This window comes from Ochotona curzoniae, unplaced genomic scaffold (assembly GCF_017591425.1).
Source record: "Ochotona curzoniae isolate NIBS_2020 unplaced genomic scaffold, NIBS_Ocur_1.0 contig_293, whole genome shotgun sequence".
In the NCBI taxonomy this organism is placed as follows: Eukaryota; Metazoa; Chordata; class Mammalia; order Lagomorpha; family Ochotonidae; genus Ochotona; species Ochotona curzoniae.
In genome coordinates, this window is record NW_024465655.1 from 873,394 (window position 1) to 891,703 (window position 18,310).

General features: G+C 53.6%; 1 protein-coding gene across 1 annotated transcript; it reads right to left on the minus strand.

Moving 5' to 3' along the window:
- Positions 1-1,264: 1,264 nt before the first annotated feature.
- Positions 1,265-18,103, minus strand: MARVELD2 (MARVEL domain containing 2). Its single transcript, XM_040979085.1, has 6 exons — positions 16,928-18,103; positions 13,485-13,520; positions 8,942-9,087; positions 7,176-7,347; positions 4,123-4,173; positions 1,265-1,657 (listed from the first exon to the last, which is right to left on the minus strand). Exons 1-6 carry the CDS (start codon positions 18,101-18,103, stop codon positions 1,535-1,537), a joined length of 1,704 nt encoding a protein of 567 aa, XP_040835019.1. The 3' UTR covers positions 1,265-1,534.
- Between the last annotated feature and the right edge of the window lie 207 nt (positions 18,104-18,310).

The window sequence follows — 18,310 nt, forward strand, 5'->3', positions numbered from 1 at the left end:
TCCCTCTGTTACTCTTTCGAATTAACAAACAAAAACAAAAGGACTGGTGGTCTTAAAGTGAGATGGTTACATGGGTTCCCAGAATATACAACAGAATGTAAAATTCACTTGGGGGGTACCCATACGGGCCTCAAACTTCCTCGATGCTATCTCCTAAGTCATAGCTCAATGGCACAATGACTCAACTCGCCTATCTTCTACCTGAAAGCGCTGGCATCCCATATGGGCACTGGTTCAAGTCCTGGCTGCTCCACTTCTGATCCAGCTCCCTGCTTACGTCCTGGGAAACTGGCAGAGGATGACCCTAAGTTTTAGGACCTGGCACCCTCGAGGGAGACCCAGAAGAGGCTCCTGGCTTCAGACTGGCTCAGGTTTGGCTGTTGCGGTCCTCTGGGGAGTGAAACAGTGGATAGAAAGTCTTTGCTTCTATAAATCTGCCTTTCAATTAAAAATACATAAACTAAAAAAAAAAAAAAAATAGTGCCACCAGTCTGTGTATCCCAGGATTCTAACGATCCACACTGACAAAGGAAACCCAGGCAGTCCACTCAGCGCACAGCACTTGTGGGCCTCTGCTCCTCCGAGAGGATCTGTCGGAAAGCTCCTGGGTGAGTGTCCGGTCAGCAACCATAGGACGGAGGCAGAAACGTGTGTGTAATGCCGTGTGAATGTGGCCAGGGCAGCAGACACACAGGTGCACCTGTGTGACAGGGAGGCTGAGCTGAACCACGGGACACGGAGCCTCCACCTGCTGGCCCAGAGGCACAGGTAAGGAGCCCGCGGATGCACGCACGCACACACACATGCGTGGACCTGCAACTGGGAGCAGCAGGCCGAGCTGGCTCGTGTAGCGGCACTTTCTTGAAAGCTCATTCATTGATTCATCACACAGCTAGCATCATGCTCACAGGGGCAGGCTCTGTTGTAAGCACTTTAGACTTCTGACTCATATACTCTTCCTAACCATCCTGTGAGGCGGGTGCTGTCACGTGCCAGCCTCCTATTACCCACGGCAACCACACACAGAGACCGAGCTGCCTCAGATGGCACTGTGCATGCGTGGGTCTGTGGTTTGAACCCCTCCGAAGGTAAGGGGGCAAGTGACTTCTTTCAAGAGGGGTCATGTAACAGCCCCGGGGGAGACTGTATCGCGATGTCTCTGAGGATGAGAAATCTCGCCCAGGACAATGCGAGGAAGCTGAGGCGAAGCCAGAACGGATGGCTCAGGTGCTGGTCACCCAGCCAGTGGGGACACAGGGACAGGGTCTCAGAAATGATACACTGACAGGCGGCAGAGTGACATGAACCCCGCCCCTCCCAGGGATGGATGCAGGCACACTTCCATTCTCATAGAGGCCCCGGGGTGAGTCCATCTTTTGAAATGTTTGAGTCCCGCTGTTGAACGCTACATCCTAGGATAACCAACCGGAAGCTAATTCAGGCAGCACTTGCTCCCCTAACACAGAGACGAGCATCGAACAGGCAGGAAATAAATAGTGACTTCGCTCCTTCGAAAAGCCGACTTGAACACAGCCTAGGAATAACCTTGCACGTCCCAGTTCATGACTTTATCATATTCCTGAATCCTCTGCTTTATGTGTGAGAGTTTGTTCTTTAGGTAGTCGCAGCGTTCCTTTTTCTCCAGAAATGAAGGATCCTGTAAGAGAGACACAGTTACCGTTCAACCCAGCTGCCACGGCAACGGATGCAAAAACGCAACCCAACATAAGCAGGATTGCTGCTGTGGGTTTCAACTAACAGCCAACTCTCTACACACAGGAAATAAGACAGCTTTGTTTCAATATTAAAATGCATTTATGATTAAGAGAGGAGAGAGAGAGGCGGGGGAGGGGAGTTCCATTGGCTCATTCACTGTCCAAATACCTATATGGACCCAGACCTGGCTGGGAGCTGGGAACCCAACGTAGGCCTGCCACGTGGGTGTGAGAGACCCACCACTGGAGCCGTCATCACTGCCTCCTAGGAACGTGTCTGCGGCAAAGTGGCCTGGGTGGCCTGAGTCAGGAACCCAGACACGGCCAAGTGGGATGTGGGTTTCCTGGATGGAGTCTTAACCAGTGGGTTAAATGGGTATACATGGGTGGCCATGTATACGGAGAACTATGTCTCATTTTAGTTGGTCCACAGTGTTTCTGCACGATACATGTATACAATGTGTGGTGATCAGAGCCTGGCGCATCCATCCAGTTCTTTGTCTCGGGAACATTCAAAGTCCCAACTGTTACTCTGAAATACGTAGTGAGTTATTGTCAAGTTTATAACCATCCCGAGTGGGAGAGCCTCGCCTCGCCCTTGTTCCACGCAGCAGCGCCGCTGAGCCCATGAACCTCGGCCCTCCCCACCCCGACCTCCAGCTGTGCCCTCATGCCCACCACCCTCCCCCTCGCTCTTCCCTCCTGGTCTCTGGTTCATCCTGACCTCTGCCACACAGGAGTGAGGACATTTGTCTTTCTTTCTGTGCTGTGCTGACTTTGCTTTCTACTTTTTAAAATACAGACTTAAACTTTTTTTTGATTTATCTCTTTGTTTGAAACACAGAGTGACAGAGAGATCTTCCACATGCTTTGCTTACTGCCACGAAGGACCCACAGCCCGGGCTGCTCCAGGCCAAAGCCAGGAAAGGCTCAAGGAGTTCCATCCGGGTCCCCCAGGTGAGGAGCAGGTGGCAGGTGCCCATGGACTTGGGCCATCTTATGCTCTTTCCCAGGTCCTTTATCAGGAAGCTGAATCGGACATGTAGCAGCTGGGACCGGAGCAGGGGTCAGTGTACAGGTGATGGCTTAACACACTGTGCCACACAACAACCCCCTTTTTAAAGCAGTTTTAGGTTCATGACAAAGTTAGGCGAGAAGTGCAAAGAGCTGGGGCACCTTCAGTCATGTGAAGTATAATAAAAAAAAATAAACAGAAAAAAAAACATGAATAAAATGTCTTGCAAGTGTACTGATTGGTGAGATTCAGTTAAGGACGGGGTTGGAAAGCTGCAGAATAAACTGTTATGAAGGGTTACAGTGTGCACTCCATGGCTGTGAGTCAGCATGGCAGGATGCCCCCGGGACAGAGCCTGCCAGGCAAGGTGAGCGCGGTGGACCCTGGAGCAGAGTCAGTTAAGTCATGGCTGGGACATGTGCGTTCCATACAGGGGCCCCCTCCTGAGTCCTAGCTACTCCGCTCCCATCCAGCCCCCTGGTAATGTGCCTGGGAAAGCAGCAGAGGATGGCCCAAGTGTTTGCGTCTGGCCTACCCACTTAGAAAACGGTTGGGAATTTCTGGTTCCTGGCTTCAGCCCAATCCAGCCCTGGCTTTTGTGGGGTGAACCAGTGGGTGAAAGAGAAAACATACTCTCTGTCACCATGCTGTAAAAACAAGCTAACTTGAAAAAAAAAGAAAGTTCTACAGATTAGGCACCACTTGCAACATGGGCAGCCATTCTGGGGTACCAGTTGGAGTTGCAGCTGCTCTTGGCGATCCAGCTCCCTGCAAAGGTGCCTTGAAGGGCAGCAGAGTATGGCCCGGATGCTTGGGCTCCTGCTGCCCTCGTGGGAGACCTGAAGGAGCCCTGGACCTCTGCCTTCAACCCAGATCAGCCCTGGTCATCCTAGCCACTTGGGGAGTGAGCCAGCAGATGCAAGATCTCTCCCTCTTTCAAATCACCCATCCACTCAGTCAGTAGCCTGACACGTGATTCCCTCTTGCCTGTAAACTTGTGCAATAAGTAAAGAAATCTTAAAAAGGAAGGGGCAGCACAATGGCTCAACAGACTAGTCCTCCACCTGCAAGCACTGGCATCCCTTATGGTCACAGGTTTTTGTCTTAGCTGTTCAGCTTCTGATTCAGCTCCCTGCTAACGGTCTGGGAGAGCAGTGGCGGACGGGCCCCTGCACCCACAAGGGAGACCCGGAGGAAACTCCTGGACGAAGGCAGTTCCAGCCGTTGCAGCCATTTGGGGAGTGAACCAGCGGATGGAAGATCTTCCTCTCTGCATCTCCTCTTCTCTCTCTGCAGTGTTGACTTCCCAGCCAGGAAAGAAATGACAGAAGGCAAAGCTGTGGCCAAGAGGCGGGCTGAGAACACACGCGGAAGAAGGCTGTGACTACTTACATTTTTTTTCTTGGCAAACTCTTCATGGATTCTTGAAATTCTCTCATGTTCCTAAAAGTAATAACAGATGTTATTTTTATGCAACTTGTGTTAAACTTCAAATAACTTGTGTTAAAAAAAAGGCCTGCATCTACTCCAATCAGCTCTGAAAACACACACACACACAACTAATTTTTACCAAAGATGACCAGGAAACTATTTAGCCAACAATCTTCAATTTTGAAAATAACTCTTATAAGATCCTAACTGAGCCTGGCACGATAGCCTGATGGCTAAATCCTCACCTGGCATGCACCTAGCACATACGGTTTGTATCCCAGCTGCTCCACTTCCCATCCAGCTCCCTGCCTGTGGCCTGGGAAAGCAGTTGAGATGGCCCAAGGGCTTGGGACCCTGCACTGGCATGGGAGACCTGGAGGAGGCTCCCAGCTCCTGGCTTCAGATCAGCACATCTCCAGCCACTGCGGCCATTTGAGGAGTGAACCAATGGATGGATGATCTTTCTCTCTGTCTCTCCTCTTCCCTGTATATCTGAGTTTCTAATAATAAACAAATAAATCTTAAAAAAAAAGATTATAACTATTGCCAGTTTTTGCAATAAAGATGACATTTATTCAGGGCTTGGATCTTCCGCACTGGATCAGACTGCCAGAGCCAAGCCCTTGATGATCTGTGATCTGAGCTGCCCAGGCACAGAGACTGCCACATGTGGCCCACCTCATCAACAGAACGCAAAGGCAGTGCCTTCACAGCCCTGCCCGGGCACCTTCCCCAGCCCCTACCCCCATCCTTTCCTGCACTGTCTTGAATTCTTCCATGTTCGCCATAGATTATATCTCGAGATAGGCTGCTTTTGTATTGCTTTGCAGTAACCACAATGAACTTGATAATGCCAGGGCCATCCGTGCCAGCAGGTCCTGGACCATGAGTAAACCTGCTGCTGGGGCTGAGCTGCCAATGCTGGAGACGCAGGCAGAGGCTAGAGCTGCTGAAAGACTCCTCTACAGTGTGTCAGGGAAAGACAGAATCTGAGACCTTCTCCCTGCTTGTTAACTCCCCAGATGGCCACAACAGCCAGGGCTGGGTCAGGCTGAAGTCAGGAGCTTTTTCTATGACTCCTGTGTGGGGATGGGGGCCCAAGAACTTAGGCTGCCCTCTGCTGCTTTCCCACCTGCATTAGCAGGGAGCAGGACTGGAATTGGAGTAGCCAGGACTTGAACGGGGGGCCTATACGGGATGCTGGCTGGCAGGTGGCTGGCCCTGATGGTTATCGTTTGAAGGGTGCACAGCCAAGTGAGGAAGAGACCTGTGGTTTGCTGGGTACAAGGGAGCCAAAGGAACGGGCCTGGCAGGACGCTGCCAGCTCAGCAGGTGCCAGTGAGAAGCTAACCTGTGTGACAGTGACGCAGCATGCCTGAGGGAAACGTGGGCAGTGGCTACGGGCCTGTCACTCTTGAGTACTTATTTGCCAGGGTCTCGTAGCAAACAGAGAGGTCATGCATGCTGTGTGTCTGCGCGGGAGCATCCCCGGATCTCCACTCTGACCAGGGCGCCCTATCCTTTCCCCCGAGAGTGTTGGGCGGCCCTGTGCTGCTGGCTCCTGCCTGCACTGCTTGGGGGAGGCGGGCTACTCTAAACCTGGCCACCTTGCTTGGGCCTGTGGATCCCGCCTCTTTCCCAAATGGAACCAACACGCGCCGCCCTTTTGGTACCCGGATTTCTCCCGCTTTCCGTGCACATGTCTCCTTAGCCTCTGGGACTGGATGTCTCGGCTGCACACCATGGCCTAGGGAGCTCATGGCAGACACTGAACAGTGGGCACCTGAAGAGCTGGGCTTGCAGCTGAGACCTCCTACTGACACGGGGGTGCAGGGTTTACATACACGCGCATGCGCTCATATTGTCTTAACATTTCTCTGAAAGTTGTGTGCACTTTTAAAAAAATTCATTTATTCACTTGAAGCACAGAGTTGCAGCGCAGGGGAGGGGTGTCTTCCATCTGCTGCTTCACTCCCCAAATGGCCTCAATGGCCAGAGCCGGGCTGGTGGGAAACCAGGAGGACCCATGAGCTTTGTCTGAGTCCCCCAGGTAGGTGCTGGGACCCATGGCTATGGAAAAACAGCATAAAGATAGCCCAAGGCCTGGGACGCTGCATCCACTGGGAGAGCTCGAAGAAGCTCCTGACTCCTGGCTTTAGATCAGCCCAGCTCAGGTCATTGAGACACCTGTACTAACAGAGTTAGTTACTCTATGTGAATCATTGTAAGTGGCTGGTTATGTGGCACAGCGGGTAAAGCCGCTGTCTATGAGGCTTGGCACAGGTTCGAATCCCAGCTGCTCCACTTGCGGTCCAGTTCCCTGCTCACTTGCCTGGAAGAGCAAGTGCTGGATCCACTGCACCCATGTGGAAGAGCTGGAAGAAGCTTCCGGTTTGCCACTGGCACCTAGCTCCAGCCCTTGCCGCCATTTGGGGAGCAAACCAGCAGTTGGAAGAACAACTTCCCTCTGGGCTCCAGGACCCCCAGCCCCGAGCCTTGTGGGCTGTGTAGCTCTGCCTTTCAAATAAATCAGTGAAGCTTCAAATAAAAGCCACCGATCATGAAGCATCCCCATTTCAGAGAAACAGTGAGCAATGAGGCCAAAAAAACCCCCAACAGCCCAGAAGTTTCAGCCCCAGTGTAGCAGTGCTGGGCCCCGGGTGGCAGGGATACTGGTGGGGTGGTTGACAGGGGTGCTGGTGGGGTGGGTGGCAGGGGTGCTGGTGAGGTGGGTGGCAGGGGTGCTGGTGGGGTGGGTGGCAGCAGTGCTGGGCCCCGGGTGGCGGGGATGCTGGTGGGGTGGGTGACAGGGGTGCTGGTGAGGTGGGTGGCAGCGGTGCTGGTGGGGTGGGTGGCAGGGGTGCTGGTGGGGTGGGTGACGGGGTGCTGGTGGGGTGGGTGACAGCAGTGCTGGGCCCCGGGTGGTGGGGATGCTGGTGGGGTGGATGGCAGCGGTGCTGGTGGGGTGGGTGGCAGGGGTGCTGGTGGGGTGGGTGCCGCGGAGGGTCACGCACCTGGCGGTTGTCAGAGCGCTGTGGCAGTCGGCTCATCACCGTGTCCAGCTCGTCCAGCTTGCGCAGCACGGCCTGCACCTCGGCCGACAGCTCCTTGTACTCCGAGAACTGGTCCTGGAACACGGCCTTGTAGCGCTCGCGCTCGTCATCCGTCTGAATGGCCGGGTATTTTCTGGAAAGGGGAAAAGAGATGGCCAAGCTGCTGGCTTCTCCCAAGTGTACTGCTCCTTCAGGGACCGCAGGGAGCCCTCAGGCCCGCCTTGGCAGAGCACCCCTCACCAAAGGGCTTCCGTGATTTGGGTGTGCTGAGATCCTAAGGGCACACACAGATCTTGCAGATGTACAGTCAAGGTTTAGCAGGAAAGCATCACGTTACCCCCTAAGATGATGTCGCACAATGTTTTAAATAATTTTGTGTACAAAAGTTTCCTGCTGTGGAATTTCTCGCTTGCAGCCCTCATGGTGATACAGGAACAGTTTCAGATTTGGGGTTATAGATGCTCAACCTGTGTGACTCCGATAACAGCTTTTCACATAAACGATTTTAAATAGTGTATCCTAGATTTAGAAAAATTGAAAGACATGCGCGTCCGTGTGCAACACACGTGCATGTATGGAGAGGGGGAGATGCCTGTGGCAGCTGAGAACGGGAGCTGGGAATGCCCACGGAGGTGGCTGAGACTTCACTCGCACACCATCAGCGTGCACATGACACGAGCAAGATGCTGGCACTTAGCTGAGCCTCCAGCGGAGGTGCCAGGCTTCCCTATGGGCACTAGTTGCTGGATTGTGTCCCCGTTGCTCCACTTCTTATGCAGCTCCCTGCTCATGGTCTGAGAAAGCAGCAGAGGAGGGTCCAAGCCCTTTGCACCTCCTAAGCCACAGCCCAGTGTGGGGCTGGTGTGATGACTCAATTTGCTAATTCTCCACCTCCAAGTGCCAGCATCCCATATGAGCACTGGTTCGTGTCCTGGCTGCTCCACTTCCCATCCAGCTCCCTGCCTGTGGCCTGGGAAAGCAGTCAAGGATGGCCCAAAGCCTTGGGACCCTGCACCTGCGTGGGAGACCCCGAGGAAGCTCCTGGGTCCTGCCTTGATCAGCTCAGCTCTGACTATTGTGGCCATTTGGGGAAGGAACCAATGGTTGAAAGCTCTCTCTCTCTCTCCTTTTCTCTCTGTAACATTGCTTTTTAAATAAAGAAAATGGGATTAAATTTTTAAAAATAATTAAAAGCAGGGCCCGGCGCGGTGGCGCAAGTGGTTAAAGGTCTTCGCCTTGCACGCCTGGGATCCCATATGGGCGCCGGTTCTAATCCCGGCAGCCCCGCTTCCCTTCCAGCTCCCTGCCTGTGGCCCGGGAAGGCAGTCGAGGACGGCCCAAAACTTTGGGACTCTGCACCCGCGTGGGAGACCCGGAAGAGGCTCCTGGCTTTGGATCGGCATAGTATCGGCCCGTTGCGCTCACTTGGGGAGTGAATCATCGGACGGAAGAACTTTCTCTCTGTCTCTCCTCTCTGTATATCTGCCTTTCCAATACAAAAATAATAAAAATAAATCTTTAAAAAAAAAATAATTAAAAGCAGCAGCACTTGGGAAAGCAGCTGGGCCTGGAACTCAGATACCCCACTACTGGGTAAAGACAGGTCAAATGGCATCTTCATGGTCGCGCAATCTGTCCCCCCCCACCAGGGAGCCACACCGGAGGACCACAGGCCTGCAGGGAACTCCTCCACCTCTCCCTCCCAAAGATCCCTGACTGCCACTCACGCCACGTAGTCGGGCATCACGATGGGTTTAGGGGTGTAGCCTGGCGGGATGTGTCCGCTCAGGAGCTCCGGCTTCACTTTTGTTGTCCTTAACTCTTTGAAATTAACGTCCGGGTCTCTGTGTCTGTCGCTGGGGGCCATGTCACACTGCAGTTCAGGAGAAGAAAACAAATGTATAAGCAAACCAAAGCCTGGAGTTGTTATTCTTGGAGGAGAGTGAGTAGAGAGGGGGGCAGGAGGGAGGGAAGCGGCAGTGGTAACAGACTCTGCCCTTCAGAACTGCGTGCACCGTGGGCGTAAAGGCATTCCCATGGCTTTTGCACAGGCTGAAGGGAATCATGCTGGCATCCCGGCGTACACAAGGCACCCTCCAACCCTGAGGGCTGCCTTTCAAAGGTGGAGGACGAAATGAATGCAAGGGGTTGTGAATGCTTCATCTAGGATCTATCCCTTACCTGTCAAATAACAAAACACGGTGTGGCACGTGGCACGTCAGTCCAGAGGCTGACCACACGTGTGCGCACGTGTGTGTGTGTGTGTGTGTCTGTGTATGTGTTTTACTGGAACAGCTTAAGCTTCTGCTTGCATCGCCCGGATCCCACATTCAGTGCAGGGTTCAAATCCCAGCTACATGGCTTTCGATCCAGCTCCCTGCTAATGGATCTGGGAAAGCAGTGGACGATGGCCCAGGGATTCAGACCCTGGCCGAGGTTTCTGGCTCCCGGCTCTGACCTGGCCTAACCCTTGCCTACTGTGGCCATCTGGGGAGTGAGGCTGTGGATGCAACATCTCCTGGACTTTGTCACTCTCCCTTTCAAACCAATAAAAGGAATTAAAACAAACCAAAAAACAGGCAGGTTCTGGGTGTCTGCACCTATGGGTCCCTGCCGAGGCTCGATCAGGAATCCTGGGTGCAGACAGCAGCTGACGTCATCCCGGCTTCAGCACGGCCGTGGGCTCTTCGAGGCCTTTTAGTTAAAGGAAAGAGAGCACCAGAAACAAGAGAAGGCAACAGGTTTCAGAGGATGCATTCAGGCGTGGACAGACACACGGACAGTCTGGCAGGTGCAGAGGGATGCAGCTGCAACAGGCAGGTGAAGGATGCTCGGCCTTGAAGCAGGAAGAGGACCGTCCAAGGCTCCACAGACAGCACTCGGAATGGCACCCCTGTTAGTAAGAACGGAAGGGCCAGAAGGGAGATGTCCACTTTTTCACTTTATACATCCTGACAGGGCACGGCAATTTTTATTTATTTTGATTGGGAATTCGGATATATAGAGAGGAGGAGAGACAGACAAGAAGATCTTCCATCCAATGATTCACTCCCCAAGTGGCCACAACGGCCAGAGCTGGATCCAAAGCCGATTCAAAGCCAGGAGTCAGGAGCTTCTTCTGGGTCTCCCACGCAGGTGCAGGATCCCAGTGTTTTGCGCCGTCCTCAACTGCTTTCCCAGGCCACAAGCAGGGAACTGGATGGGAAGTGGGGCTGCCAGGATGACAACCAGCACCTATATATGGGATTCCGTGTGTGTAAAGCAAGAACTCTAGCCGCTAGGCTACTGCACTGGGCCCACAAGAAAAAAAAATTTTTAAAAGATTATATGAGAGAGAGAGAGATAAAATCTTGCATCCACTGACTCACTACCCAAATGGCAGCATTAGGCTGAGCTGAGCTGAAGCCAAGAATTCCTTCTGGGTCTCCCACAGGTGTGCAAGGAGCCATCCTCTGCTGCCTTACAAGGTCACAATCAAGGAATTGGACTGGATGTGGAGCAGGCAGGACTAGAATCGGCGTCTACAACGGATACCAGCCCTGTAGGTGAAGGATTAGTCTGTTGAGCCACAGCACCAGCCCCAGGGCAAGGCAATTTTTGCAGGCTCACAGGGTCATTAGGGGGGAAAAAAACCCCACAATTATAACCCACAACTCTTTGGCTGCTTGAACATACTGTGCTCAGGTCCTGTGGTCTTGGGATGGAGAGGCAGTGGGGGGCATCCACTTTGGGGACCTGCTGCCTGGAAGGGGTGAACTTTCCAGCTGCACTGCCCTTCCGACTTCCAGAATGTGCTTACTGAACTGAGCCCGGAAGCATGGCATGGCCCCTCCTCGCCGCAGCAAACACACACAGAACTTTCAACCCTAGCTCTTGATCTCCCGGGGTGGTTTTTGAAGTCCTTTGTTTCCTCATTTCCCTACTGGGGGTGGGGGAGACGGGGAGACTGGCTTTGAGGTCTGGATAAATAGGAACTCGCCTCAAAGCCACCAGCACGGAATTCAGCACTACCAGCACCACCCCTACCCCGCCCCCAGCACCCTGGGATTGGCTGCCAACGGCGGGGGGGGGGGGGGGGGGAGGGAAAGGGTGTGGAATGGAGAAGCCAGCCTGGGGCCGGGGGGGGGGGGGGGGGAAGTGAAACCGGAACCCAGGTGCAGGCAGGTGACCACGGCACGCCTGGCATGGGCCCCACCGGCAGGAGACGGAGCAGGGAGGAAGCTAGGGTGCTTGGGAAAATGCCTTTTGTGGCTGGGCCTGCTTCTGCTGCCTTCTTTGCTGGTTAGGGACCTGTTTCTTCCGCCTCGTGAATTCCTGCGTGTTTAATCTTGGAAGTGAAGCACCAGGTTAAGACACGGCACAGCTCTCTTCTTTCGGCTCAGATACATGGGTTTCGATTTCATGGCCTCTCCCCGTAGCTTTTAAATATTTCACAGAGCCGTAGGCAGGTGGTTGCCCGGAGAAGCTGCCATGTGGCCCGGCAGGTGCTCCTCCCAGTCTCAGCAGCAGCCCGGCCTTCAAGCTTGATTTCCTGGTCAAAGTCACGACTATTGATCCAGTGGTGTCACAGGGTACGAGATGGCATGATAAGTTTTTACTTTAGAGAAAGTTCCCTCGCCCCAGGGAAGAACTATCCATTTCCCTCCACTGCCCATCCCTAATGAGACAGCTTCATTTTTTATATAAAAAGGAAATTTCAAGAAATCAGAGGGTGCCAGTATTGTGGCATGGTGCATTAAGCTGTGTCTGTGACACTGCCATCCCATATTAGGTACCAGTTCCATTCCTGACTACTCCACTTCCAATCCAGCTCCCTGCCAACAGCCTGGGAAAGCAGGTAACAATGGCCCAAAGGCTTGGGTTCTTGCCATCACAGAGAAAAGTAAGAGGAAGTTCATGGCACCCGGCTTTGGACTGGACAGCTTTCAATTCGGTTCAACTGAGAGACATACACAGTTTTCCGTGTTTTCATCCAATGGTTCATCCCCCACAGGCCCTCAACAGTAACACCAACAGCTCCGCCGTCCAGGTCTGTCCAGGTGGGTGGCTGGAACCCAGGATTGCTATCTCCCCAGGAACGAAGCTGGAATTAGGACCCGCACCGAGGCCCCCCAACATGGAATGCAGGCAGCCCGGGTGGTGTGTGCACACTGCACCAAGAGGCAGGATCCTGTAGGACTGTTTCCACCGTGAACGCTGGGAAAAGACCTCAATGCTCACGTACGGTTCGATCAAGTACAGTCCACCTACTCAATGCAGCATTACAGAATTATAATTTTATATCAATAAGAACCATCTTGCAAATGGATGCATTCAGTGAAAGGAACGACATAACTCAGACATCGCTCAGAAGCAGGAAGAGGGTAAACACAGGTGGGTGTGTGAAATCTATGCAGTGAGTTCAAAACATCTTCAAGTCCAAATAAGCTTCTCTCAATTCCATGTTCCCCAGGAACTTTCTGGAAGTAAATTAAAGCTCTGGGTAACAATGTTCCTTCCAGCTGGGTAGGCGTTTGTGCTAGAGACCCTTTGGGTTGTAAAGAAATCGAGTCCCTTTTCAAACAAACAAATCTAAAGGTTGGATCCTCAACTTCCTGTACAGAAGCAATGCATAGCATGTCGAGAATTCTTAATGAGGATAAAATTCTGATGATTAAAATACATTAAATTATGACATGCATGCAATTAATTATATTAATAGCAAACCAAGGACTCCTCTCAGTAAACTCAACACGTGGAAATTATTATTACTGAGCTGGCACTGTGGCATGGTAGCTAAAGCCACAAGCTATGATGCCAGCATAGTATGGGCATCGCTTCGAGGCCAGGCTGCTGCACTTCTGTTCCAGCTCCCTGCTAATGGTCTGGGGAAGCAGCAGCAGATGACCCACGGCCTTGGGTCCTCGCACCCTTGTGGGAGACCCAGAGGAAGCTCCAGCTTTTCCTGGTTTCTGTCTGGCCCAGGCATGGGCATTGTGGCTAATCAGGGGGTAAAGCAGCACACAGACGAGCTCTCTTTCTCTCCAACTTTCAAAGAAATCATTTTTGTTAAAGAAACAATTGTTCTTATCCCGGTGCTGCGGATGAAGAAACAGAGGCAGGCTAGTAGGCGGTGGGACAGGAACCCCAGACATCGCAAAGCGAGAAGAGCTGGAGACGAAAGAATTCCATGTGACAGCTATTCAGCACTTGACCATGCTGACACAGAGCTGGGACAGAGAAGCTGCAAGCAAATCCACAGGCAAAGTATAACATGAAGGAGACTCTTACCATTTTCCTTTTTGATGGCAATGATGATTCATTCATCTGGAACAGAAAGCGTTACAATGAGGCTACTTTGTGACTGCTTCCATTCACCTGCACTTGGTAAGTACAAGTTAACCTCAAGTTTACGGAGGTGGAGCCTCAACTTGCCAGACGCCCCTCCCACTCTCCAGCCTGGTGCTCCACGGGCTATGGCAAACCAATGCAGGGACGAGACCCAGCCTGCCTGTCACTCCAGAGCAGTGGTGGGACGGTGGGGGCTATGAGATTAGCTGCCTGAAATCACGCAGACTAAACCCTGGCTCCCATACCCTCACACAGTTCAACAGTTGGCATGGTTACCTTACTCCTCAACAGAAGGCAGCCTCAGCCCATCTCATCTAACCTCCAGGAGATGCCAACGGCACTCAGGCAGGTCTGCCTTCAGCGTCAGGGGGACTCGGGTCCCGTCATGCACTACCAAGTCTCACGGCCGTGAGTCTTGATTGAGAAAGGAGAAATAAGTAAAAGTATCAAGTTGACAACTAATCATATTCCTGCAGAATTTTGAAATACTGTCATTATCTGAAATATTATGTTGTTGAACCAGCAGAAACTTGTAAGGAAGTGTGTGGGTTTTATTCTCTGGATTCCATATTGACTCGCATGCCCAATTCTCCATTTTATAAGGAGATGTACACTTAAGAAATGTGCTTAGGAAAATAAATAAATAAATAAAAATAAAATAAAAGAAATGTGCTTAGGAGGCCAGCATGGGTGGCTCAACAGGCTAATCCTCCACCTTGCAGCCCTGGCATCCCATGTGGGTGCCAGTTCCAGTACTGGGCGCTCTACTTCTAATCCAGCTCTTTGCTTGTGACCTGGGAAAGCAGGAGATGGCTCAAGTCCTCGGGCTTCTGCACCCATGTGGGAGATCCAAAAGAAGCTCCTGGCTCCTCGCTTTGGATCAGTTCAGCTCTGGCTGTTGCATTCATTTGGTGGTGGTAGGGGGGAGGGTAAGCCAGTGAAGAGCAGGTCTGGCAGGAGAACTTAAGGAACTCCCCTGCTGGGTCTGTAGTTCCCTCTGGGGTGCCAGGACTGGAGGCAGGCCAGGCCAGGCTATGCCAGGTCTTAGTACCTGCTGGCAAGCACGATAGCCAGGGCAGGTGTGGGCCATGCCTGGCTGAGCCACAACATCTGCCAGCAAGAGTTGAGACTGTGGACAGGTTATGGCAGTTGAGTCGAAGCACCTGCCAGCACACACAGGAACTGAGGCTTGGGAACGGGTCTGGTAGGGGAACCCTGGGTACTTCCTTGTTGGGCTGCAGCTCACATCAGTAAGTGACAGAACTGGTGTTGTGGGTGGACCAGGCTGGGCAAGGTTGCAGCATGTATTAGCATACCTGTGTCATGGGTCTTGGGGCAGGCCAAACTGGGATGGGCTCCAGCACTCGCTGGTGCTCCTGAGTGCCAGGATGGGTGTGGGACAGACCAGGCTAGCCTATGGCACCTACCAGGTCACATAAGAGCTGGGTCTGGGGGTGGGCCAGGCTGGGCTAGGCCACAGCACCCCTTGGTGAGAGCCAAAATGAGTATTGGCCAGTCAGGTTAGGCTGTAGCACCCACTGTTGAGTGCCAGATTGGTAAGTACCAAATTGGCCTGGGCAGTGGCACCCAATGGCACATGTATGAGCTGGTTCTGGGGACAGGCCACACAGGGTCTGTCCACACAGTGGCATGAGTGTGAGCTAGGACAGGGTGCAGGCCAGCCTGGGTTAGAATGCAACACCTACCAGTTCACATGAGTTCTAGGGGTGGGCCAGGCTGGACAAGGTGGAATACCTGTCGGCATACATGAGGGCTGATTTTGGGGGGCAGGGCTGAGCTCAGGCAGGGCTGAGCTAAGCCTTAGCATCCATGGGTGTACATGGGAGTCGGATGGGACATGGGCTGAGCCAAGCTAGGCCACAGCAGAGGCTGGCATGTGCAAATACTGGGTCTGGGGGAGAGCCGGGTGAGAATTATTGGGGCTTGCCCCTACTACGTCATGGCACCCACTGGTATGCATGAGGCCTGGGTCTGTGCTGGGCTGGCTGGGTTGGGCCACAGTACCCACTGGTTTGTGTGAGCTTTGGGGCTGGGATGGAACAGACCAGGCAGCTGGATCCATTGGTATGTACACTGCTGGTACAGGTGACAAACTTCACCTGAGCCTGCACTGGCTGGCACACCTAAGAGTCAAATCTGAGGTCATCCCAAGTGAGGCTTCTTGGGGGGGGGGGACTCCCCGACTAGACCCCTGAACTCAGACCTTGGCCACAGGAGAACCACAGGCTGTGTGGTCTGACTTTGGAGTGCATGTGTCAGGACCAGGCCTCCTCAGCTGCCGATGCCTGTGCAGTGGAGACAACATCCAGACACACATGGGGCTCCTGCTGGCCAGGTCATCTAGGCCAGAGGGGCCTGTGAACGGCCTCGTCAGAGGATGGAAGGCAGACCAGGTAGACCACTCTCCTGGCCAAGCTTTGCAGCATGTTCCTGACTCTGTGGCTGCACTAAGGTGGACTCTCTTAACCAGAGGACCTTGGAAAGATTTTCTCAACCCTGGAGCAACAAAACCACCCTTGCAACACCCTTGGAACACCCTTCCTGACACTGCGAGCTCTAAGTGTCATCAATGCACCGTCTCCCACCCCGGGGTACTGATGTGGTGTGACAGCAAGGAGGGGGCCCTTGCTCCCTCCTTCCCTGCGGGCAAGGGGAAAAAAAAAACCTGAAAACCTGTGTCCGCCATCTTCCTCCACGCCTGACTCCCCACCCTAACCAGAGGCCCATAGGCGTGTGCATCCCTCTTAACCGTGTAAACAATATCAAAGTTAACATTTTTTTAAAAGGTAAAAAAAAAAAAGGAAGCAAAACATCAAGTTCTCTCAGGGTGTATCAAAACTAGAACATACCTGAAACATTTTTTGCCACCAATTAGCTTAAATAATTTTAAACAGTGATTTTCCATCATCACAAACATGGTGAATTAAACATCAAAGGCTGGGGGCGGATGCTGGGGTGCAGCTAGTAACGGCACAGCCTCTTGGGGCCAATACCCCATACGGACGCAAACTTCCGTCCCAGCTGCTTTACTCCCAACCCAGTTCCCCACGAATAGCCTGGGAGAGCTGAGGAGGATGGTCCAAGTGCTTGGGCCGCAGCACCCACATAGGAGACCTGAAAAAAGCTCCTACTCTGGGTCTCCCAGTGGGTGTGTGGGGGACGCTAAGCACTTCAGCCTTCTTGCACTCTTCCCAGGCGCACGGGCAGGGAGCCGTGTAGGAAGTGGAGCAGCTGGGACTTGAACCAGGACCCAGCTGGGATCCCAGCCTTGCAGGCGGAGGCTTAGCCTGCTATGCCACAATGCTGCCGGCAGTCAAGGACAGTAGCCAACCTGTAAGAAGTGACAGTAGGCAATGGCTCACCTCCTGCTGTTCCATGTACTCCCTGTGCCTCCGCGCTGCCTCGTGCCGCCAGAGCTTCAGGCACACCAGGGCGCTGATGAGATAAACCATCATGGTGACGAAGAGGAAGATCATGGCGGCTATCTGGCCCCCCTCCACGCGGCAGAACACCGCATTGACGGGCGTGTTGAACAAGGGGTAGTAGCAGAGGCCGCCTCGGTTGGTGTCGTTCACGTAGACTATGGCCGCGGCCATGTACAGAATGAACAGGGCCACGTTGATGCCAAACTCCGTGAGGGGCCACCAGTGTGAGTCCAGGAGGATGGTCCGGTAGTACATGGACATGCCCAGCACCAGGATGATGAGGGTGGTCACCCACGCCAGGCCGGCCACCACCAGCACGAAGGGGGTCTTGGGACCCGTGTAGTAATAGCCTCCGTACATGCTGCCCAGGCCGCCCGCGCTGCCCACTCCATAGGGCTGCGAGTAGCCGAACAGGTTGTACCACTCGCTGTCCTTGTGGATGTAGGCAGTGACACAGGCGAACACCCCTGCACCCAGCAGCAGCTCCACCACGCCCAGCAGCCGCAGCAGGCCGGCCCACGACTTCATGTAGGAGTAACGCAGGTGGTACTCCTCCACCTTCTCGCTGTAGGTCCGGGCGGACTGCGTGTGCCGCCCCAGGGAGCTGTCGGTGCCAATCATGAGCTCAGTCTCTCTCCGGGCCTGGAAGGTTCCTCCCGAGGGGCCGCTGCCGCTGTCACGGTCTGGCTCTTTGCAGGAGGAGCTGGGCGCAGAGCGCTGGTTGGCTCTGCCCGGGGAGGCGGGAGGGGAGCACTCCACGCCATCCGAGATGTACGGGACGTCAGACAGCGACGATGTCTCCCATTCCGGCTGCTTTCTCTTCCCCCTGAAGAAGTTCTTCCAGGAGTCGGGGATGAAGCGGTGGACAGGTTTGAGGTGTGGAGCGACGGCGGGCGACTCTGTGTCACTTGAGGAGAAGGCGGGGCCGAAGGGTGGCTGTAACGGGAGAGGCGGCGGGGGCAGGGGATCTGCGCTCAAGGCCAGCTCGCTGTCCTGAAGGCTCTGCAGGGTCCTCAGAGTGCCGTCCTCAGTGGGCACGTCCCCCGGGACCTCACGGGGGACCTCACGGTAGCCCCTGTCCCGCGTCCTGGATCTCCCATCACTGGACGACATTGGTGATGCCCACACCTGCGGTCAAGGGTGAAATGTTCATTTATCCTCTGGACAATGCTGATATCCTTCCCAGAGTATTTGGGGGAACTGAACACGACCGTGGTGACTTGTTACGCCAAAAATGACAAAAAAACCAGCCGTGTCTCTGTCACTACTGCATTGCCAGGGATTTAGCTATTATTCCAAGCCACTCGGAAGCAAATGCAA